Below are 24,937 nucleotides of genomic sequence, written 5' to 3'. Positions count from 1 at the left end.
TGCTTCGCCTCCCTCGCCCGCTCCGGTAGCTACGTGCTTTCTTTGTCAATGAGGCGCCGCTCTGAGCTGCAGTAACACTCTCGGCCCGAGAGCCAGAGCCGGAGCCGGAGCCGGAACCCGAGCCCGAGCGAGCGAGGAGAGCCAGGCGGAGAGGCAGCAGCCGGCGGCGGGAGGGAGGTCCCGAGCGCGCCCCGCGGCCGCCAGCGCCCGCTCCTCGCCGCCTCGCCCGCTCGGTCCGTGGGCTTCGGCCCCGGGCGGCGCCCGTCCCACCCTCGCAGCCCGGGCGCGCCGGCGCGGGGCGACAGGCACCGTGGCAACCCCGGCCGGCTCCCGCCGCGGCTCCATGCGGCCCCGGGCCCTGCGCGAGTGAAGCCGCGGCTCCGCGGAGCCCGCCCCGGGCGCGGCAGGACGAGCGAGCCTGTCGCGCCGCCCGGCGCCCCCGCCCTCCGGCGCCCGGGCCATGGCCGGAGATGCCCGGTGAGGACCGGGGCGCCGAAGGCTGGGCTCCCCGGCGCGGTGCGGAGCGAGGCAGCGGCCTGGATGTGTGAAGCGTCCCCATGGCTCGGCAGGAGGCGAAGCCCCAGGGCCCGAGGGAAGCTGGGCCGGCGGCACGGGGGCGCAGGGGCCGGGCCGGCGGGGGACCAGCCCGCCGCCCGGGCGTGAGGGGCTCGGGGCCGGCGCCGGTTGCCCGGGCCGCCGCGTCCCAGGATGCGCCGCCGCCGCCGCTGCCTCCGCTGCTGCTGGGACTCGTGCTGCTGGCGGCCCTCTCCGAGCACTGCCTGGCCGACACGGGTAAGCACTTGGCGGCGGCTTTGCGCCCATGGAGGTTTCTGGAGGAGCGGGGCCGCCCGTCGGGGCCGGCACCTGACGGGGTGGCGGTGGATGGAGAGGTCTTTGCAGCACCGGCGCTGGGATTTTCTCCGCCCTTTGCTGCTGCCGCGGCAGGAGAACTGTCAGAAATCTGTCTCCCGGGAAGGCACCGTTGGGCGGGGAAGTAAAAAGAGGTGCATTCGCATGTTCTTTCTGGACAAGTTGCAGGTCCTTCCCAGTGGTCCCGGCAGGCACGCTTCATTTAGGTAAAGACCTGGGGTGTTAAAGACACCTTAAAAGGGATGTGTTTTAATAGGACACATTTCAGGGTGGGGACGTCCACTGTATTTTGGGCTCCCTCTTGGGTGTCCACTTTGTTACAGCTGCATGAAATGGCCAGAGTTTTAGGCAATTCCAGGGTCGGCTTCCCAAATAGCGTTTTCGCCTGCATATATTGATCCGTTTCCTTTTGGGATAGAGGTACCTAAAATAATTGCTTGCATCTTGCAAAGGGATCTAGGCACCGATCAAGTATATAACCCACTGTTTGCTGGAGGGTAGTTAAAAATAATCACGCTTGTCTCTTAAACGCCCAACAACCCTAGGAAATAGATTTCTGTAATTCCTCAGGCGATTTTGGGAAATCTCTTGTAACTATTTGCGGGGGGTGGGAGGTGTTATTCTGCTAATGTGCTTCAGACGTACTGTGCAGTCAGGAATCGTCTTTGAAATAAGAATGATTACTAGGACACTTGTAAAGGTCAGGCTTTTGTTTGTGATGAAATTCCGGGTTTCATTTATCAAGGAATATAGCTCTCACTTTAGCAAATGGGATCCTGTAGTTACGGGATTTCTAGCAAGTGCTCATGAAGACTGCTTTTTCCCCAGCCTACTCCTTCCCCCAATTAGGTTAAATTTCTAATTATGAAGGATATAAGTAGGAGGATTTAGGTTAAAATTATTGCCTGTCTTCAACAGCTTAATTCAAAGCCCCCCCTTTTTGATTCATTTAAAAAGAGTCTCTGACATGAGGTGTCTGTGTGTACAAGTTACTGTCCAGAAATTTTCTGTTGTGATTATAGTGGTAACAAAGTTTGGTAATCTTTGGATGGGTGCCTGAGACCTGAGAAAAACCTTTGAAGAATTAAACCCTCAGTTTTTATGCCTCTAGCAGTTTTCAGTGATGTGTATTTGGCATAATGCCTAAAAGGTAAGTCCAGAGTCAGACACATGTAAATGCCTTTGTATTGTGTGGATCAGAAATACACTTGGAGTTTTTATTTGAAATAAATCAGAGTCTCCGGTAGTTTTGTAAACTGTTTATGAGATGTTAATTTTTGGAGGCTGTTCATTTGAGTGCATATACCAAAACTGTTCAGCCATCTGTAATATGTGAAATTTGGAGTTTACGTATTGTTCTTGTTCAGCCTGATGTCGTATGATTTCCCCCGATCAGTCTGGAATTTCTGTTCTTCCTTCGGATCACTGACCCTTCTGAACCTGACTTGACTTGGCTCTTCCCTCGGGTTGCTAGAGCCTGACTTATGGGACTGTTGGTCTTTATCTTTTAGTTTTAGTCCTGATGTCCTTTTTCTTTTTCCTCTTACTGTGGTGATCATGGGGATAATTAAGAAAGGTGCTTTGCTTAAAAGGATGGTAAAAATCATTAAAATTGATATTGTTCCCCAAGAACTTCCCCTCTCATTGGAGTGACTTGTTGCTTCTTGGGGGTGCCCTTTCTGCTGTCACCCTTGATGACCAGTTTCCTGGGGTCTAGCCCACCTGTGGATCCAGAGTGTAGTGTACCGCTGGGCTCCACGATTTCCTGTGAGTTGGCTGCTGATTCAGTTTCATGGCTTAAACCCTGGGTTCCCTATCCTGCCTCCTACCTGCTCTCATGTGTTCTCTGATTTCCAGTTGAGGCAGAGTCCGTCGTGGCAGGGTAGGTGAGTCCTGGGGCCAGTGCAAGGTATCCCAAGGGATTGGTGTAGAGAACCAGTGTCTGGAGGGAAGCAGGAGCCTGGATGACACCTTCCTGGAAACTTTAACTTCCGACAACCTGGGTTTGGATTTTTCGGAGGGGTAGCTGCCATTCGGTGCTATTCCTTGCTGCTAAATAAATGTGTCTGATGCTGATTTGCATGAGAAGCCAGACCTAGGATACTGAGATCCTACTAAAAGTGCTAATTTGCTGCACTCATGTCTTTGCTGTGCCTTGTTTTCTAAGCAAGGCTAAGGCAACATTTACTTGGGTTGAGAAATGAGGGGAAATAGTTTGTTGGAAGTTTGTTTGAAGAAAATCTGTAGCCGTTGTTGAGAACCTGTGTGCTCCAGAGTCCTTACAATGTCCTCCAGCCTTCCTCTGCCCATCCCACCCAATGCTTTTGCTTTGACATTCCTGGGGAATTTGTGCTCGCTCCTCTTTGTTCTATAAAGGGAAGGTCTTCAGTGTCCTCCCTCGGAACCCCTTCCTAACCTCCATCTCCACGGGGCTCTTGCTCCAAGGCAATAACTTCTGTTTTGGAGATGGGAGACTGGAGTGGGAAAGGAGTCTCTAGAGCAGCGAGCTCCTCCGACAGCCTTTAGCCTCTTCTGCCCTCAGGGGCTCCAGGAAGGGTGCCCAGGAACCAAAAATGACTTCCAGCCTCCTTAACTACTGATCCTCCATGCAGTTCATGTCAGTCTGTCTTTACCGTGTGCCGGTGCAGGTACAGTGCTCATTCCTTTCTGTGACCTTGCCTCCCCGGGCCTCAGTTCTCTATCTGTAAAATGGGGTCATAGCTCTAATCTCACTAGGTGGTCATGAGGATCGAATGAGTTGATAGACCTGAAGTGTCTCAGACGGGGCTTGGTATACATAGTAAATGCGTCGGGAATGCTAGCTGTTCTTATAAAGGGCAGAAATGGACTGAACCTTACTGTGTCCAGGTGCCAGGCAGGGGCTGGGGCTGCAGCAGGAAGTAAGAAGAAGGCAGTGAGTAGAAGCCCCTCAAGAAGGGAGTGATGTGCCCCCTTGAATTCAGATACTATGTGATCAGAGCTCATAAAATGAAGGAACAGCTAATTCTGGGGGAGCGGTGGCCCCTTAAAGCATAAGTAGGTGCTGGCAGGATTGATGATGACATTTCAGGCCAGGAAATACTAAAGGATTCTGTGGCCAGAGCATAACTTGCCCACAGTGAGGAATATTCCAGACTTTCTCCGTGCCCTGGGGCTTTCCCAAGCCCTCCTCATAGGGCTTGGCACCCTCTTTGCCCTTCTCTGAAAGGTCCTCTGCTTCTCCCACCTACTTGTAAGTTCCCTGAAATCTCCCTCTTGCCTATTAGGATGCCCAGTGCCATGTAGGCACGTATTAAACTTTCAGCCTTCTTAGACTTCTTAGGCAAGAGCCCCGTGGAGATGGAGGTTAGGAAGGGGTTCCGAGGGAGGACACTGAAGCCTTTTCACTCTCAGTGTGGCTGATTCTGTGCTTGTTGGAATAATTATCTCATTCAAGTAATCCACAGTAAGTTGTGAATGGCTGCTTTAGTCAGGGCATGTATTTTGCATTTTGGAAGAAGGGTTTGCTGTTCCGGGGACATCTCTAATTTAGCACAATATATAGGGGAGTTAATTTTGGCCTAGGATGTTTCTCGTACCTCTCTCTAACCTTGTACCACATCATCAACTTGGAGTTCCATTTGAAACTGGTGCAATAGTTCACTTGTACGTTCCTTCATTCAGTGGATCTCGAGTGTCTCAGCTTTCTGAGGTCACCACAATGAACAAAAAGAAACTCTCATTTTCATGGAACTAGCCTAGTGTTTTCTAAACTTGACTGTGCATGTGAATTCCTTGAAGATCCCCTTAGCATGCAGGTTCTGATTTTGCAGGTCTGGGATAAGGCCTGATGTTCTGTATTTCTTGCAAACACCGGAGTTTCATTGACCCCCCCCCCCCAAGTGGCAATAAGCAAATGACTATAGGCTGGATGGTGGTAAGACAAGTAAATCATCGCAAGGGGATAGCAAGAGGCTGATGCTGGTGTGTCTGGGTGTGCCCTCATGCATGCACTTATTGATAGAGCGGGGAGGGAAGACCTCCGTGATCAGATGACATTTGAGTAGCTACCTAAAAGGGGAGGAAGATATTCCAGGCAGGGGGGAAAGCAAGTGCAAAGGCCTTGAGATGAGATTGTGTTTGGGATGGCTGAGGACCAGCATCCCTATGTGGGTGGGTACCTGTGTGGAACTGAGAGAACAAGGGGACAAGAGTTAAGCCATGACATTGAAGAGCTGGCTGAGGCCAGGTTGTGTAGGACATTTTGGCATGGTGAGAACTTGGTATTTTATTTTGAATGAGAGCAAGGAAAAGGTGACATGCTCTGACTTCAGTTTTAAAAGAATCTCGTTACTGTGGGGAGAAAAGACTGTAAGGTCAAGGGTAGAAGCAAGGAGACCAGGTAGAATGACGTAGAGTGGTGAGAAGTGAAATTTTGGATATCTTTTGAAGATAGAGCTAATACAGTTTCCTTATAAACTAGATGTGGTGTGGGAGAAAAAGAGAGGAACCAATTGCATGCCAAAGTTTTTGGCTCGAGCAACTGGGAAGATGAAGTTGCCATAAATTGAGAGGCAGGAGATTACAAGAGGCTCAGGATTGTGGGAAGGAAATGAGTTGGTTTGGGGTTTGTGAAGCTTAAAAGGTTTATTAAACGTCTAAGTTGAGATGTCCAGTAGCCAGTTGACTATAGTAGTCTAGAATTCCAGGCAGATATTGGGTCCAGAGCTATAAGTTTGGAAGCGATCAGCATGGGATTGGATGAGAAACCTGGAGAGTAAGTATGGAAAAGAGGGGTGATCTGAGTCCTGGGATACTGCAGCATTTAAGGGTTCAGCGGGAAGAGGGACCAGCAAAAGAGACTGGAGAAGTCTAGCAGTAGACTTTGGGTTTGGAGATGTGAACATGTTTGGTGTCTGGAAAGTAGAGGGGTTGGAAGTCTTACTGCAGTGGGTTTAAGAGAGAAAGGAAGAAGAGAAATCAGAGATAGTGGGGGAAAAAAAAAAGATAGCTCTTTTAAAGGCTTTTCTGTCAAGGAAAGTAGAATAAGAGGGGATGTGGATCAAGAGAGATTTAAGATGGGTTATAATTGCATTATGTTTGCCCTTTCTCATTTTTTAACATTAAAGATGTACAGCAAGAGTGTTTGACTTGGTGATTTCCCCCCTAGATACAGACAGTCCAATAAAATGTATTTGAGCTTTTTCACTCTCAGTATTAATTATCAGAGCTTCAAAGATATTTACAAGATGTCCTCAACCTTGCCTCTATTTCTTTCTCCATCTCACACACATGTAAAGAAGATTTGGTGAATAGTAATACTCTACTTTTAATATTGACATCAAACAGAAGTCAGAACTCCCCCTCCCTGACCCACACCCTCCCCTAAAACCGAACATCACTGTGAAAACATGGAGATACTGCCTTCTGATGACAACTGGAAAATCTCTCAGAAGCCTACTTATCTAAAGTCTTAAATTACTAGAATATGATCCAAGAATATTCAAGATGTGCACACTTCCTTTTTCATTTTTATTACTCTTCAAGCCTGTGTTGTGGTCTTTCTTTCTTTCTTTAAACAAACAACAACTCTACTCTTCTCTAGACAAAAATGAATAGTTGGAATGATCCTAAAACATTTTCGTTGCTTGACAACATATTACAGGGGATTTCTAAACACACAGAGGGACACATTATTCTAGGTCACTAGATGGCTGCCTTGAATGGTGACTCTCTTTGGGGACTTCAGGTCCAAAGGAGCAGTTGGCAGTCTGGGTATTGTGAGTATCAGTTATTGTAGCTGCTGGGAAGGTGGCAAGTGAGTCGCATTGATTTGATAATGTTTATCAACCACCTGGCATAGGCGAGGCCAAGCTCTTCACCAGGTACTTGAAGTATAGTACGGACCCAGCTAGGCCTGGCTCTTGGCCTTGAATAGTCTACCGCTGAGGATAAGCAGCCCTTACTCAGTGGGCGGAATGGCAGGTCCATAAAATACTTTGTGAGTTGGTTCAAGTTCGGGGACGTGGCAAGACATAGGGTGTGTATCTGCTTTGTGCAAAGAGGCAGTTCTTGTTCAGCTACAGCCTGGGAGGCAGAGGCCCAGGCTGCCAAAGTTCTGCCTTCTCAAGAAAAGCTGGGTCTTTATTTAAAATCTTGTTTTCACATGTCACCAACTAATTCAGATTTTTGAAATGTCATGCTGAAGAAAGAAAACACGCCCATGAGCCACCACTTTTTCCCCCCTTTTTTAAAGTCAAGTTTATGAAGGTATAATTTACATACAGTAAAATTCACCCTTCTTAGGTTTACTGCATGATTAGTTTTGACAGAAGTATATAATCATGGATCCACAACCACAATTCAGATATAGAACATTTCTGTCACCTCCAAAAATTTCCTCCTGTTTCTTTGTAGTCAGTCTTCTCCCTGCTACACCTCCAGTCCCTGACAAGCACTCATCTATTCTCTGTCCCTATAATTTTGCCTTTAACTGAGGCTCCTAGAAATGGAATCGTACGGTTTGTAACATTTTCATGTCTGGCTTCTTTGATTTAATGTAATGCTCTTGACAATCCTATATGTTATTGCATTTATGTATCTCTATTTCTGTACTTTTTTTTTATTGGAATGCACCCCAGTTTGCTTATCCATTCATCAGCTGATAGACATTTGGGTTGTTTCCAGTTTTTAGCATAAAAGTTTTTATGTGGGCAGCTTTCATCTCTTGGGTAAATACCTAGGAGTGAGATTTCTGGATCTTTCATTAGGTATGTGTCTAATCTTATAAGAAACTGCCAGATTCTTGGGGCGCCTGCGTGGCTCAGTCTGTTAGGCATCTGACCCTTGATAGTGGCTCAGGTCATGATCTCAGGGTTGTGAGATCAAGCCCTGCATGGGGCTCTGGGGTGAGCATGGAGCCTGTTTAATATTCTCTCCCTTTCCTTCCCCCACTTAAAAAAAAAAAAAAAAAAGCAAAAGAAACTATCAAATTCTTTTCCAAAGTAGCTGTACAGTTTTGTATTCCCAGAAGCAATGTGTGAGTGTTCTGGTTGCTTCTCTGTATCCTCATTTGCACTTAGTTTTGTCAACTTTCTTTTTAAATTTAAATTCTGGCTCTTCCAGTAGTTTTTAGTGGTATCTCATTGTACTGTTAGTTTGCATTTTTCTAGTAACCAATGATGCTATTGCTGCATTCATTTTCTTACGTGCCATCTGTCTCTTTTGAAGTGTCTGTTAAGCCCATTTAAAAAATTTGATTGTTTTATTATTACCGAGTTTTGAGCTTTCTTGATGTATTTTAGATGTAAGTTGTTTATCAGATAAGCTCTTTGCCAATATTTTCTCCCAGCCTGTGGCCTTTCTTTTTGTTTCACTAACAGTATTTTCTAAAGAATAGAAGTTTTAGATTTTGATTAACTTCAGTTTATCCGCATTTAAATTTAAGGTTTATGGTTTTGGGGTGAAATAGGTGAAAGGGATGAAGAGCACACTTACCCTGGCAAACACTGAGTAATACATGGAATTCTCGCATTGCTGTAGTACCCCTGAAACCAATACGACATTATATATCAACTACACTGAAATTAAATTAAAATTAAAGAGGCTTCATTCCACATTAAAAAAAAAAAAAAAAGATGTGTAGGATTTTATATCCAAGGATAGGGATACTTGCCTAATTCAAGGTCACAAACAGCTATGATTTCTTCTAGAAGTTTTATAGTCTTATTTTTACCTTTAGATCTATGGTCCATTTCATGCTAATTTTTGTATTGGATGCAGGGAAAGAGCCGAGATTAATGTCTTTTGCACATAGGTGTGTAATTGCTCCAGCACCATTTATTAAAGAGATTATATTTGTTCTGCTGAATTATGTTGGTACTTTATATGTGAGGGTTTATTTCTGGAGTCTCTAGTTCTATTAATGTATACTTCTTTCCTTGTGTCGGTTAAACACTGTCTTGATTTCTCTAGCTCAGGTTTCCTTAATCGCAGCATTGCTGATGTTTTGGGCTAGATAATTCTTTGTTGTGGGGGACTGTCTTGTGACTTATAGGGTGTTTAGCCATTTGTGGCTTCTGTCCAGTAGATGCCAGTAGCTCCTTCCTTCCCCAGTAGTGACAACCAATTAATGTCTTCAGACATTGCTAAATGGCTCCTGGGGGCCATTGACTGAGCTCCATAGTTAAGTCTTGAAATCAGATAGTGTGAATCCTCTAATTCTTTTCTTCTTTTTCAAAATCTTTTTGGATTTTCTCAGTCTTGTGTTTTTCCATAGAGATCTTAATATCTTTTTATCAATCTGTATAAAAAAGACTTGCTGGAATTTCTACTGGGATTTCATTGGAGAAGATTGATATCTTGACAATATTGAGATTTTTGATCCATTAACATGTTTCTTTCTATTTATTTAGGTAGTCTTCCTTTTCTCTTGTCAGTGTTTTATAGTTTTCATCATACAAATTTTGTTCATGTGTATTTCATGTTTTACAATGCTTTGGTAAGCAGTACTTTAAAAATTCTTCATTAATATATAGATATGTGATTTTTAAGAGATTAACCTTGTCTCATGTGACCCTTCCAAACCCACATTAGTTCTAGTAGCTTTCTGTAGAATCTTTGGGATTTTTCTTTATTTCAGATCTTCATGCCTTTTATTTCTTTTTCTTGCCTTATTGCAGTGGTTACAGCTTTTCAAGTACATTGTTGAGTAGGAATGGGGAGAATGGGCATCCTTGCCTAGATCTCATTTGGTCTTTCACTAATAAGTATAATGTTGGTTGTAGTTTTGTTTTGTTTTGTTTTGCTTCATTTTGTAGAGGTGCTTTATCAGGTTTAGGAAGTTCTCTTCTATACCCATCATAAATAGGTAGTGAATTTTGTCAAATGCTTTCTCTTTATCTGTTGAAATCACCACAAAGTTTTTCTTTTTTAGTCTATCAACAGGCATTGGTTGATTTTAGAATGTTGGACCAACCTTGAATTCCTGGGATGAACTCCAGCTTAGTCATGATGTGTGTTCTGGCTGAGCTTGATTTTCTAATCTTTTTGTTGGAAATTTATAAAGTCTTATGTTGGTGAAAGATATTGATTGGTGTGTAGCTTTGTTTTCCTGGTGTGTTTTGTCTGGTTTTGGAATAAGGGTAATGCTGATCTCTAAGGTGGTTGGAAAGCATTCTTTTTTATGTTTTATGGATGTATTTGGAGAGAATTGGTATTATCTCTCCCCTAAGGCCTATGGTTTTATAGATGAGATTGAAGATTTCTTAAGGGTTTCTTTAGTAAATTAAAAAGTATCAGATACCTCTAGTACATTTCCTCATTCTTGGGGCTAACAGTGGACACTTCCTAGACACGAAGACATTGGTTTGGTTTATGGTCTAGGGCAAATGACATGGGTGAGGGGAAATTATGTTGGATGTACTCAGGAGACAGGTCACCCCTAGCCGGCTGTTGCCTATTTCTCAAGTCACCTCACTTTTCAGGGCTTTAGTTTTCTTATCAGTAAATAAGAGCCTAAGGCTCCTCCTTCTTCCCCCATTCCCTGGGCTGTGTGTTTATGAGCCCTGGGCAAATGTTTCCATGGGTTAGACCATTTGTATTTCTTAGGTCTTCCTACCTTGGTGGCAAGCCCAGTCAAGGACTCTCATCACAAAAGGAAAGAGTTTTCACATGTTCTCTCATGGTTCCAACTTGAAGCCCGGATAAATATTAGCTTATCTTTAATCTTCGTTGGATTTTAAAAATTGTAAAAGTTATAACTTTATTAAATTCAAACAGTATACAGGTGTATGCAGTGAAATGCAAAAGGTCTGGTTGGTTCCGTCGCTATTTCCTAGACTTGTACTGTGAGGCAAATATGAGTTGCCCATACAAATATCTGTATCCATGTACATATCCTCGTTTAATATTTTTTAAAGATTTTATTTATTTATTTGACAGAGATCACAAGCAGGCGGAGAGGCAGGCAGAGAGAGAGAGGAGGAAGCAGGCTCCTCGCTGAGCAGAGAGCCTGATGCAGGGCTCCATCCCAGGACTCTGGGATCATGACCCAAGCCAAAGGCAGACGCTTTAACCCACTGAGCCACCCAGGTGCCCCCCTTTAATTTTTTAAAGAGATTAAGGGTGGGGGCACCTGGATGGCTCAGTAGGTTAGTGTCTGCCTTTGGCTAGAGTCATGATCCCAGGGTCCTGGGATCAAGAGCCTATGTATGGCTCCCTGCACAGCAGGGAGTCTGCTTCTCGCTCTCCCTCTGCCCCTCCCTCCACTGATGCGCTCTCTCTCAAATAAATAAATAAATAATTTAAAAACATTGAAATTTTAAAAACACTGAATTTTAAAAAGGGTGTGATATTCAGAATATTTATCACTTGATACTATATCATGATCCTTTTCCCATGTTAAGTAAATTTTGTCACAAGAGAATTTGAACTTCTCCCTGAAAAACAGAAAAGCCTTTACTAGAAAAGAAAACTGTTTTAAAACCACTGACTGCATTCAGACCTATAGAGTTAAACCCTCTCCTTAGACCATTTCTCCTATTTTCTCTGCTCCTTGACCCTCTTCCTTGGAACTAACTTCCACAGATGCTAAGGAAAAATCATAAACCCTCTTAAACACCAAACAGAACAGGGATAAACACTGTGTGTAAACTAGCTAACACAGATGTAAATAAGGCCAAGAAGCTGCCCCAAGTATTTAGCCCAAGGACATTGCTGCACCTGCCATCTGTCCCCTCAGGAGAATCTTCCCCTAATGCATCCTAACCACGAGAGGGGAATTTGATTTTGATTTTGATTTATATATGTTAAATCTATTCTTAGCCTGAAATAAAATCTCCTGACGTCAGAAACACAACATGGCTTTGTTATTTATGCAGTACCAGTAAATAGGAAGGTCTAGAATATTTCTAACTTTGCTCCTGTGACGTGAAATTCGGAGTGAAGTACCTGGGACCCCCCCGACCTCCCTCCCACCTCAGTTTCTCATAATGAATGCTGTTCCTCTGTCACTTGTCTCCGTATTTACCAAATGTCAACAGCAAACCAAGGAGGGCTGGAGAAAAATGTGAAGTCTGTGAAGAAAATGTGTTGAAATTAATGGTGCCGCTTTCTAAGTCCTTGTCTAAAAATGCTGAGCAAAAATATCTCTCAAACCTACGGACTTCATTATCAAATAATGAGTCTTTGTTTTGAAAAGAATAAGAGGATCTGGATTACAAGCGTTATTTTGAATCTAATTAAACCATATGGAAGTGTATTTAAAAAAATCAGGGCCATAGAGCTGTCTCAGGCAGGTTCCTGTTATTCTGTTACTCAGTACTGGAGATGAACACACACGGCAACCCAGTGCATCCTATAGAAATAAAGCCTTCCCTGTAGGGGGATGGACAATACTTTCCTGCCTCTGGTCCAACAAGAAAAACAACATTTTAAACAAGTGTTTCCCCCTCCTATGGCTAATGTGATATATTTACCTTTCCTTTCGGGGATAAGAGTCTCCAGAGTTTGGTGTCCGCCCTCATACTTGTTGACATTCTCACTCTCTTGTTTGAATCTCATATCACTCTTGAGAGGGTGAAGGACGTGATTTGCTAAAGGTCACACAGTGGTCCAGGGATTTTTACATCATTCTGTGATTCAGGAATTCTGTGTTATTCTCTGATTGTACACTTACACTACCCTCTGATTCCCTAGCTACTTAACTAAAACTAGCTCAAGTCTGGGGCCTTTGGCCACAGGGGAATCTCATCTGACATATTCAGAATAGGAACAAAATAGAACCGGGCTGTGTGGACTGTATAGTTAACTGATAGAAATACTAGCTAATATTTTGCAGCATTTACCATTTGTGTCAGCCCATTTGATTTTTCACAACAACCCTGTGAAGTGGGTTCTGTTATGATCTCCATGTTGCGGATGAGGAAACTGAGGCACAGGGTAACTTGTATAGTTATTCATCCAGTATCAGGTGGGTAAGTGTCAGAGGTGGGACTTGAACCCCAGGCAGTTTGATTCCACAGCCCCTGCTCTGCTTCATAATGCTGCCTTCCTCCAGAGTAAGAGACTGAGGTTACTGGCCTTGTGTCTCAGAGACCCTCTTTCTTTCCCAGCACGCTTGGGTCTCTCCTTCTGCCTCTTCCTGCAGACGGGCTTTCTCTGCCGACCCACAGCCACTCGATCCCCCTGTGACTAAACCTTGAGCCTGCTTCTGCTAGCTGTGGTACTCACTGCCTCCAGAACTGGCAAGACTTCTCAGTTTCAGGGCCCACCATCCGGTCTCTATCCCATTTCCCTATTTCCCAGGAAGGAAACTCAGGCTGTCATCATCTATCTAGCCAAGGGAGTGAGGAACGTCCCCCTCGTCTGATCAGCAGAAGCCAGGAGAGAAGGGGCAGGTGGTACAAACATGGCTTCCTGGGTTGACCCCTCCTTCAGCCATGGCCTGTGGTAGAGATCAGTTTCAAATAAAGTGGTGTGGCTAGAGCGGGCTTCCCCAAATCTGTCTCTCCCATAGCAGTGAAAACCAAGTTCATGGGCAGGAGCTGGCTCTACAAAAAACATCGAGGATAAGTGACCTGGTTTAGAGTGCTGGCCGATTTCCATGGTATAAATACTCCCACCATGGCTGACTTCCGACTACCGATGTGACGGTGGAGCCGGGAGGAGGTGCGCACAGTTGGCTCAGCGCCGACGCCATCCTATCCATCTGTAGACTCCAAGCCCCACACAGGCAGGGCACCCAGTACATGCAGGATGTCTCCAAGAAGCTTAAAGTCTAGGCTTAATGGGCTAACTAACTAGGTGGGTTTCGAGGTATGCGAAAGGAAATGCTATTTCAAGGAAGAGAGGGTGGAAGTTAGACGGCGCATGCGCAGCCTGAAATAGCTGGAATGATCACAGCCTTCAGCGTGCTATCGAGTGGGCACACGGAGATGCTTTCTAAAAAATTACCATTTCCTCCGCCTGGAATGTCTCACTTGTGACATAGAATGAACCCTTTCACTGATTTTAAGATGTCAGGCCTCCTTTTCTTGGAGGTGCGTTGGTTTTGTTGTTGTCCTCGCTTCCCGAGGTCAGCAGTTCCTTCTCACTTGGGGTCGTCCTCCGTGGACTCCTTTCTTCCACGTTACAGATCTAGAGAGGTGAAGGCCTTGTGGTCTTCTAGGACACATCCTCCCGCTGAATCAACACTATTATTCTTGATGGGAGGCTTTTATATATGGTCATAAGGCCCTCTCCCAGTTCATGTAATTATGCTAAAAGCCAGGACAGTCTTGTACTACCACCCCTGAGGACTCCTCAGATGCTTTCACAGATCTTAAGGCTCATCTCATTGGCTCTTCTCCCTTCCACATCTGGGAGGTGGCTGGGAGTCCTGGCTTGTGTACGCTACTTACAGTTCAGCCGCCAGTTCCCCATCTTTCTGCCTGATGTTACGATGTCACTGATTCCGGCCAGCTCTGATGAAGGGTGGGGTTGGCCACTGGGAGATGGAATGAGGAGGTACTGACAGCATAGATCTCCTTCAGACATGGAGTTCCAAGCGTCCCACTGATGGAAGGTCAGTGTCTTTACCTATAAAATTAGAACAGCTAATTTATTCTTTTAATTTCCCAGGGGCTGTGCGAGAGAAAAATTTGACAAGATTCTTCTTTTATGTTTCACTGGAGATTTGTCCTAGTTTGTGACTATGTTGACTTTTGGCTAGGAGGACTAGCATTTGTGAAACAGCTGCTGTCATGGTGGTCACCAGATCAGGAGTTCCATCTTTCACCCCCATGATGACACTGTGAGGTAATTCTTGCCCGTTTTCCTTGGAGGAAGTGAAGATTGAGAGAACATTTAAGAAACTGCCTTGCCAAAGGGCACATTGCTTGTAAGTGGTGACGATGGGATTTGAAACCACATCTGACTACCACATGAATATATTTTCAGCTATACTCTGCAGGCTCCCCACCCCACTCCGCATCTTATTAAATCTTCAAGCATACAGAAGCATTGAAAGTACTGTACAATGAACAGCCATTACCCACTACCTGGATGACACAGCTAACATTTTGCTATATTTGTTTTATCATGTATCTTGTCTGTATCTCTATCCATCCATTAATTCCTCTTATTTTATATATACATATTTCAAAACAAGTTGCAGACATCAGCACATGTCATCCTGAAACACTTCAGCATGCATGCCATTGATTAGACTGCAATATTTGTTTATTTTTAGATTTTTTGGTAACTTTTATGTACAGAGAAATTTGGAAATTCTAAGTGTATATTCCTGTGTTGACAAATACATGCACCTGTGTAACCCAAATTCTTTTTTCTTTTTTTTTTTTTAAAGATTTTATTTATTTGGCAGAGATCACAAGTAGGCAGAGAGGCAGGGAGAGAGAGAGAGAGAAAGAGAGAGGAGTAAGCAGGCTCCCTGCTGAGCAGAGAACCCTATGCAAAGCTCAATCCCAGGACCCTGGGACCATGACCCGAGCTGAAGGCAGAGGCTTTAACCCACTGAGCCACCCATTGTTAGGATTTCAAACATGACCGTCACCCCAGGAAATAAGTTCCCTCTTGCTCTTCTGTAGACATCCCCCTCCTTCCCCATCTCTACTCACCCTCCCCCCATGCATCATGGTGTGATTTTTTTCACCATGGTTTAACTTTAATACCAGACAGTCTTAAATAATGATGCCTGTTTTTTCTAAATGGACTTTTCCTTACATGTATTAATTCAGATCAGTATTTATTGAGCAACTGGTATGTGGCAGGCACTGTGCTGGGTGTCACGGAGGGAGAAATATAGTGGGGAGGAATATAGTGGGGGAGGAAGCAGACATTGGCTTATAGGGAAGAGATGAACATTAGTCAGCTACTCATAGGAAAAGTATACAATCACCAATGGAGGTGAGTGTTGTGAAGGGGAAGCCTCAGGTGTTGGGGAGGTTGGGTGAGGAAGGAGGAGGATGGTCAGGGAAGGCTTTCCTCAAGTGAAACTCAAGCCAACATCTTAAGAATGAGTAGGAGATAACCAGGCAGAGCTTTAGAGCAAAGGGTAACGTAGGTACTGTCCTCTGTGATGGGAAGAAGTGTGGTTTATTCCAGAATCAGAGAGAAGGAGGGCGTGGTTGGGGGGAGCAGGAATTAAGAGGATAGTGAGTGCTGGACTAGGTAGGACAGGTGGCAGGGGCCACATCACACAGGAGACCGGCCTTAGACTCTAGCTTTTAAATTAGGAGGGATGGGAAGCCATTGCGTGACCTTGACATTCAATTACCCAGTCTATTGAGTTGAGTGAAGAGCAGACAAGGATTATATGCTCTGGAATCAGGACTAAAGTTAAATAGTATTGGCATGAAGCTTCCAAGTTTTAGGAGAACCCTATTTCACATTATGAACCCTACACTGACCTTTGAGTTCCTTATCATGTTCTCCCTCCCCTGTCTGCTTGCCCAGGCAGTAATACCTATGAAATAAAGATCCTTGGTACCTCCAGCTCTTGCTGGCCTGTTCCTTCCATCCTCACTGCCTCCATTTCACTGGTTCTTTAACTCCTGAACTAATTCCCCTCTACTGGATCTGGCTAGAGTCAGAGGGACTGCCTGATGACTTAACTCCTGGAGCAGTCGTCTAATCCTATTTGCTCCATCATTCTGTAGACCCTCCTATGGTGGCCTCCTCCAATCTCATGGATTTAACAACCACCTATGCACCCATGATGTGTTCTGCACCAAGACTGTGTTCTGTCCTGAGGTTGAGACCCACAGGTGCAACTATTTACTGGATATCTCTATCCCTGGTTATGACACTTCAGCATTTCTCCCTCCAAGTGAACTCTTCTCTGGAGTCTCGCTCTCACCGCTATTTACTATTTCAATGGTTGATCAACCAGAAATATGAGAATCATTCTAGATTCTTCTCTTTTTCTCCTCACCACTATTTACTATTTCAATGGTTGATCAACCAGAAATCTGAGAATCATTCTAGATTCTTCTCTATTTCTTCTTACACTATTTCAATGGTTGATCAACCAGAAATCTGAGAATCATTCTAGATTCTTCTCTTTTCTTCCTTCCCTTTATTTAGTTGGCCACTAAATCTTCCTAACTGTATTACTGGATACTGTTATAATTCTGTCCCTTTTCTGTCTCTCCTGCCTTTTTTTCAGACCTTCCCTCTTTGTGGTCTGTGATCTTGTCAAAGCCATGCCTACTAACTGACCACCCTGGTTCTAGTCTTGGCTCCTGCTAACCAATCTCATCCTTCAGCCAGTGGGGTCCCGTAACTCAGTCAGCTCCATTGCTTAGCAATCAGGGTACTCATGAACGTACCACCTCCAACTCCCACCTGCCACCATAGCCTGACATGCAGTTCCCCAAAGCCCATTTCTCCCCCTTCCACTTTATTTTCTGTGCCTGGGAAGCACTACTCAGTCCTGTCTGCTTGGTTAGCAGCTGCACTTTCTTCAAGACCCAGCCCAAGTCCTACCTCCTTCAAGTAGCCTTTCCTGGCATGCAGTCCGCCCCCCTCCACAGGAGTTAGAAGCCATCCTCCCCACTCCCAGCACCTGTCCCACCTGAGATGGTCTGCTGGTCTGGCTCCTTCATCAGATTGAGCTCCTAAGAGCAATTTTCCAAAGGCAGTTCTGGGTTCATTGAGGTCCTGGAAACCCTCTCACAACAACCATGATCCATGTGCAAAAACTATTTTCATTGTATTTGATGTAAACCGAGGACACATAGGCTGCTGTTACAACCTATGTCCATTAGGAGAAACAATGAGCTCAGTGGCTAGTAAGACAACTTGCTCAGAGCGAGAGAGAAGAATATACTACCAAGTCAAGCCCGTTCTAAGGGACAGCCGATGTACAGATTCCTGAGCACAGGAGACAGTAGACAGAGCTGTCAGGGCAGGAAGCAATGCCACTTAACTGCTAAAAGGTGGTATAACTATGGAGTCAGTTTCAGTTCTACAGATGAAGGTGTGCAGCCAACCCCTGAAGTTTCAAATGCTGGAATCATGTCTTATTTGTCTTAGCACAGTGTCTTACGCATACATAATAGAGATGGGATAATTGTGGTAGGTATAAAGGAAGGAAGAGAATTTCCTAGTACATTCTCACCATACTTATAAAATCCTGTTCTCTTATTTCTGCTCTTCAAACCTTTCTTAACTCTTCTGCCAAAAATACCTATGGAGGGCGCCTGGGTGGCTCAGTGGGTTAAGCTGCTGCCTTTGGCTCAGGTCATGATCTCAGGGTCCTGGGATCGAGTCCCGCATCGGGCTCTCCACTCAGCGGGGAGCCTGCTTCCCTCTCTCTCTCTCTCTCTGCCTACTTGTGATCTTTCTCAGTCAAATAAATAAATAAAATCTTAAAAAAAAAAAATACCTATGGAAAGCATGGTACTTGTGGTGGAATGGAGATCAGGGATCATAGCCCAGGGGACTCACTTCTGTCTACGGATGTGTTTTCAAAAATCAAACAGTTGTCAAACAAAAAGAAAAATCATTTAAAAATCAGGAGCTTTCTCCTGAAAATCAGGATTTCCAGGTTCTCTTGAAATGATCAGAAGGTTGACCACACTGGTGAAGTAAATTACATTCTTGCATGGCAACAATTGTCTAAAGTTGAGTAGTGGGACCTCCCTGAATAGTGGTGCCTGTGACAGACGCCCCTGCCTGTCCCACCTCTATCACTTAGTGGCTGAGATGAGTTGACTGTCGTAACAACCCCAATACTCAAATCTATCATGGCTCAAAGCCATAACATTTTATTACTCACACACATAAAGACCAAAGGAGTATACCTGATTGGCGGGGAGCACTCTACCAAGCAATGATTCAGGGACCCAGGAACCATGCTTTGTGATTTTGCCATCTTTAATCTGTGGCTTCTAAGGCTACTGTGCTCTCTGTATCCAGCAGGTGGAAGGGGGAGGAAAAAGGGAATGGGACCCAAAAGACTGTGCATCATTCTGATCACATTCCATGGATTAGGGCTCCAACGCTTGGCCACACCTACCTGCAGAAAGAGGCTGGAAAATGTAACCCAAGAGTGGGCCCAGAGGGAAGAGGAAACAGGTTTGGTGAACAGCCAGGTAGTGTCTGATCCAACTCATTTATCTTACTTTCTTATACCCTTTAGGTATTGCAATCCCTAGGGATAAGGAAGCTTGGGGTCAAGTCACTATAATGTTGGCTCCAGCAGGAGAGGGACTTATTCTGTTTTGGTCACTGCTGTACACTCAGTGCCCGACACTCAGTAGGTATTCAACAGGTCTTGGGTAATTATATGAATGAGTCTGTTTTCTGCCCCAAGCAATGATAATAGCTACCATTTACTTAATGCTTGTTATATACTTTAATTCTGTTGGTAGGCTGGGTGCTGGTCTCAGGAATAGAGTACTAAGATTTGGACAGTAATGGTGGTCACAGGATTAGAAACAAGGGTGGACGTGAGAATTTCTTTTTCTCTCCTCTCCCACTTCCAATATTTTTTGGGGCTCCCTCTACCTATTTATCGATGAGAAAATTTAGTTTATTTTCTTACTGACTGATTGCTAGGATAAAAGTTCAGTTGTTTTCAACCTCTGTAGTTTTGATAGAGGACTGTTACTTCAAGATTTTCCTTTCTGTATGTAACAAATTCCAATTGTAGTATACTTCATTATACCTAAATGGATCGTGATCTGCTACCTTTTGTTTGTCAAAAAACTTAGTGTCACTTTTCAGAGTCGCCTAGGTATGTTTTAGCAGTACACAGAGTGGAGGGCAGAAGGTCTGATGGTTTTCCTATGGTTTGAGTTTTGGATTGTGGTACATCTGAAGTAATTTTGTTGTTATTGTTGTACTTTTTCTGATTTTGGGGGGAGTTGGTCTGAGTCTAACTAGAAAGAATTGATTGTATTTTTTTTCTTTCCCCATAGGAATACAGGTAAAATCCTCCACATCTGGTTACCCATGGCATTGCATGGGTAGTTATGATGGGACCATATGGCCTGAATTAAATTGCTAGAGCAATTTAAGGTGATGGTACAGTGTTTGGGGCAGCAGGTAGTATAATAACCTTTGTCTGAAATATATCCTATTACATGGCTCTCAGGCTATTGGAAATCTACATTTCCATCTATTGAGGGGATGCTGATGGTGCAGCAGCCTGGGTGCAAACACCTGTGTCTCCCAGACTCTGCTTGAGTACCTTTTCTCAGAAAACTGCCCATAAGAAGTTGGAAAAATGTAATGAAAATAGAAATGCATAAATACAGGCCTCACAGAAGTAGACAGTTCAGCTATTTACAGAAGTATTGTGAGAAGAGGGAGACTAAGGAGGTGGTGCTGGGAGGATGTCTGAGAAGTTGGCTTAATCTGAGGGAGGACCTTGAACCAGTCTTGGGGGAAGAATGACCCGAGTGATCTCCAGCCACAGTGGGAAACTCGGGAAAACTGGGCTAAACTAGTTTGCGTGGGCTTGAGCCCACGTGATGAGTTGCAGATGCAATGAGCTATAGATGATGGCCTAGAAAGTGAAAACCAACCAACCAACCAACCAGTCAACCAACCAACCAACTAACCGGCCAACCAGCCAACCAACCAACCAACCAGCCAACCAGCCAACAAACCAACACACAAAGCCCTAGTCCTTTGCCATGGATAGTGTTCTACACTGCTTGCTATTAAGACTTACTCTTTTATTCATAACCAGGTTAGAAGAAGAAGAAAAATCACCACTAATCCCAGCAATCAAACACAACCATTCTTAGGGTTGCTGCCTTTCCTTTCATCCTTTTGCTTCGAACACCTTTTACATATACAATTGTAACCATAACGCATCATGATTTCTGAATCTTTAGATGCAGGTTCCTAGTTGACATTATGGGCAATTTTTGTGATTCATCTATACTATAGTCTAATGATTTAGTAATCAGTTAAATATCCTAATTGTCTCCTTTTAAAAGATTTTTCAGCTCTAGTTAGTGTTTATAACATCCTGAGATTTTTGCGAGGGTGAGGGGAAGAAGATATTTTTCTTCTCTGGGCTAAATGTTTTTGGTTTATTGTCATGCAGACAAGAACGGTTAGAAAATAATCCAGGCATCTTTACCTTTGCTGTATTCTGCTCTCATAATTCCTAAGGGTGACAGAAGATGCAGTTTCTGCCTTCTGTTTGCTATCTCTGTTCAGGGGAGGTTAAATTCTTGCAAGTCACCAAGCTTACCTGGTGGCTGAGACTCCAGGCGGTGAGCTGGCCATCTGGTGAACGTGGACATCACCTCCTACAAATAGGCATCTCCCATGGTGGAACGCCATCCAGAGGGCCATGGTTCTGAATCCCCCTGGCTCTGTCCACTGCCCACAGGCCATCTGTTCCCCCAACCCCAGGGCTTATTTTGGCTCTGCGTGCTGACGGATGCGATCTCTTTTGGGTCACCTGTGCCCACCTTGGTCTCATTTATTTATTTATTTATTTATTTATTTATTTTTAAATCTCTTCCTACGCCTCGGAAATGGTTCTAAATGGTACTCATTCAGTTTTATGAATTCAGAATGACAAAGATGAAGAAGGGAGGAGGATGTGGCCAGCTTTTGTCATAGGCTGTGGTGCTCCAGCTCCTCTTCATCGTGGGTCGTCTGCCTGTGGGCTCAGCTTTTAGGCTCACAGAGTGAGAAAGCCCGCCCTTGCTGAAAGAGCTAACCCCGCTTGTGCTGATAGGAAACTGACCTTTGATTCCTCCCCAGTTAGTTGCTTGTCTCAAGCCAACTTTAAGAAGGACGTTTAATAATCTGTTCTGAATTTAGTATTAACTAGTGGGAAAATAATTTTTGTTATTTTGACATAATGTATATTTTGACAATGATTTTGGCAGTCTTGTTGGTTTCTGCCCTTTTAGGTAGAGTACACATTTGCGAGTCAATGATATTTGTAGATGTGTAGAAATCAATCAGTCAGATGTTTACAGAACATGCGTGATGTGCTAAGGAAGGCCAGTGCCTGGGGAGTTTTCCAAAGGGGGTACCAATAGTGCTTTTAAGAAATATACACAAGGACATACACAGTTGCCAGAAAATGGTTCATTAACTATGGAAGGTAAAACACCCAGATGCAAAGTGAGTGATACAAAGAATGGAAGTTATAGGAATTCAGCTCCTTTTTATTCCTCATGGACTGGGCTGTCAAGTTTGGTATCTACCTTGCTTTGGGTTCCAATAGGAATGGACTGGTGGGTCCCTAATGCGCAGAAGCTGTCTGGAAAGGCAAGGATTGCTGAGTGTCCTTTGGGGACCTCCAAATTGTTGATTTTTTACCAGAGCACGTCAGAGAGTGTCAGGCAACAGCAACGGAATCTTTAAAAGAGAAGTTGGCATTTTGGTCCTGAAATATGTTCTTGCCACAAGACACAGTGGAAATTGTGGAATAAAGTTATCTTTGAGCTGTTCTTACTTGAATTACCTGAACCTGTAGGAGATCTTTACTACACAACTCTGTGACGTGTACTTTCCAGTGACAATAAGAATTTCCACTTATTATGGGAATGCCAGCTTTGTTCCTGCCTCTGTGCTGAGGGCCTGATGTACATGTTTTGGTGTCTTACCTCCACGGCCGTTTCATGGGATGTGACTATAATGATTCTTGTTTTACACATGGGGACGCCGAGGCTTACAGGGGCGATGTGACTTCTGCCAGGACCACAGAACATGAGAATGTCTCGGTCCACTGTGCTCTGTCCTCTGCTCTGCTGAGTACTCCCCATGATTATATAAAATACAAATAAAATAAAAATCAAGCAGTTTTACGTGATAGACACATATTGTAAGCTTGATAGAGAGCTTTTACATTCGCCACATCTCTAGTATGACCTGGCCACAAAGCCGGCGGGAGTGTGGCTCTGGCCACAGGGAGATCCATGTTTGGGTCTCCGAATTTCAGATTTCAGATACACACTATATGGCTTTAATTTCCAAGCTCTTATTATTGGGGATAATGAGAACTGACTAGATTGGGTTTTGGCAAACCCCCGCCCCCTCCAAGTGCTTGAAATTCAAGTTACAACGGCCAGAATTCTAAAAGAATTTTATAGAAATTTATGTAGCTCATACGTACAGATTGAATCATTTGTTCTTTTGGTCCCGTGTCACTCTTTAAAAAATGCACAGGCCTGAGTCACACTGTGGCCGCATCTAAATAAAATTTAGATGCTGCGGGATACAGTTCTGAATCTGCCCTCTGAGCTCGGTAAATTATGATTTTGTCTGGGGACTTGTAATTTTCCCTGCCCTCAGTGACCACCGCATTTCTCATGCCGGCAATATTGAAAATAATGTTTTGGTCTCCAGTTACCTTTTATGGAATTTACCTAAATTTATACCAGAGAACTGGATCTGAGATGAGTATTGAGAATGTCCTGCATCTGTATGCTCAGTTAAAAAATTTCCAGTACATTTCTTAGGTCACTGATCTATTCAACAGTAATGACTGGGTGCTTCCATGGGCCAGCAGTTGTGCTCCCCTGAGCACTGTCCTTTTGTTTCTCAGCAAAGCCACTAACCACCTCCGAGTACCCAGCGGTGCTCACCTGTCTCCCAAACATTTGCTGGAGGCCAGCTCTCTGGAGGGGTTGTCAGGTGTTAAGGCAGAGTCATAAGCATCTAGAACATGTTAGGATAGGAGGACCCTCCCAGGCATCGGAGCACAGGGAGAATCCCCCGGAAGCAAACAAACTAAATGCTGCGTAGGCAGGTGACGATCATTTAGCCCGTCTCCCTCATTGTACAGATACCATATTGAGGCTCCAAGAAGAATCATTTGCTCAAATGAAGTAACCAGCACTATCGGAGCTTCATTTTAGGATTTGGCGACCTCTTTGGCTTTAAGCTCCGCCAGTTGGATTAAGGAATAAAATTGCCTTTTAAAACATTTTTCTGTTTTGACTTTTATATTTTTCGGAAATAGCCAACCCCTGGTGAAGAGAATGACTATCATCAGCCCCGGTTTCTGGATTATGAACTTCAGACGCACAAAGCTGACACGACTCACTCATTGTCACTCTGCTGGTTAATGACAGAATCCGACCCGGAGCTTGAGAGTCCTGTCCCTTTGTCACCACGGCCTGCCTGGAGCAGGGCCCTTCTGTGTCACTGGGAAGGGAAGAGGGGAGAATAGGGTTGGAAGTGGAGGGCCGGGAGTCTGTCGGGCATCTGGGAGCCTGACGTGTGGTATTCTGGGTTCTGCAGTGGGGTTGCCGGTTCTCTGGCACTACTTGCTCTGTGTGGGTGGGAAGCTGATCAGGATTTTTCTGCTTCTCCTGCTACTTTTCTTCTTTCACCTTCACACAAAGCGTCCTCTTCCTTTGAGATTCCTGCCTTCCCCTTCTCGCTGCTGTCACCTTCTGGCTGCGTTTATTGAAGATTTGACAAGCTCCAAGTCTCTCTGCGCCAGGTCCTGGTGTCAGTGCAAGTAACATCAGGATCCATGTGGAGATCCTCCCCTCCTGTCCCCTCCGTACCCCTCCCCCCTTTCCCCTTTTCCCCCTCCCCCAGCTTCGGGGAGTTTCTTTTCCTTTTAACCATCTTTGGAACCATCCAAAGATCTGGAACCATCTTCGTTTTCGCTTCAGCTCAGCTACCCTTCCCCCGTGGCCACACCCCCGACCACCTGCAGGAGTCCGAGCCCCCTCTGACCTCTTGGACTGTGGAATCCCACACCTCTACCTACAGCCTCTTATCATTCTGGTGCTCGCTCCCTTATGCCCCCGTGGCCTACTTTCTGGCCTGTCTGAGGTTTCGGCCGCATCCACCTCTGACTTTTGTGTTAGTCCGTCTCCCCCAACACGCTTCGGTTTTCTTTTCCATCTAGCCACGCCCAGCGCCATGTCTCAGCCTCCTGGCATTTCTGTTTTTCTCATCCTGTGGACCCTCTGCTTAGCGATACTCCAGCCATTCACGGCGCCTCCCTCACCCCCGCAGGCTGCGCAATGTGTGAAAACCCGGCTGGTATAGTGTGGTGCCCTGAGGATTCTTGTTTCCAGCCTCCCCGTGGTCAGCGAGCCCAGCGCTGCTCATCTTAGCAGGAACCTCGTTGCTGTTCGTGCGG

General features: G+C 44.8%; 1 protein-coding gene across 2 annotated transcripts in view; it reads left to right on the top strand.

The window, feature by feature from the left end:
• Nucleotides 1–447: 447 nt before the first annotated feature.
• KIAA1549L (KIAA1549 like) overlaps nucleotides 448–24,937 on the top strand; it is a 255,597-nt gene continuing 231,107 nt past the window's right edge. The window contains exon 1 of one of the 2 annotated variants that reach the window (XM_059406186.1): nucleotides 448–792. In XM_059406186.1, coding sequence (XP_059262169.1) covers nucleotides 558–792 — 235 coding nt within the window. In that variant the 5' untranslated portion in view covers nucleotides 448–557. The remainder of the gene's footprint in view (nucleotides 793–24,937) is intronic. The other variant, XM_059406204.1, reaches the window with a different exon arrangement.

Source organism: Mustela nigripes, chromosome 1 (assembly GCF_022355385.1).
Source record: "Mustela nigripes isolate SB6536 chromosome 1, MUSNIG.SB6536, whole genome shotgun sequence".
Classification (NCBI taxonomy): Eukaryota; Metazoa; Chordata; class Mammalia; order Carnivora; family Mustelidae; genus Mustela; species Mustela nigripes.
Note: the sequence above shows the minus strand (reverse complement) of the source record. Positions and strands in the feature narration are given on the sequence as shown.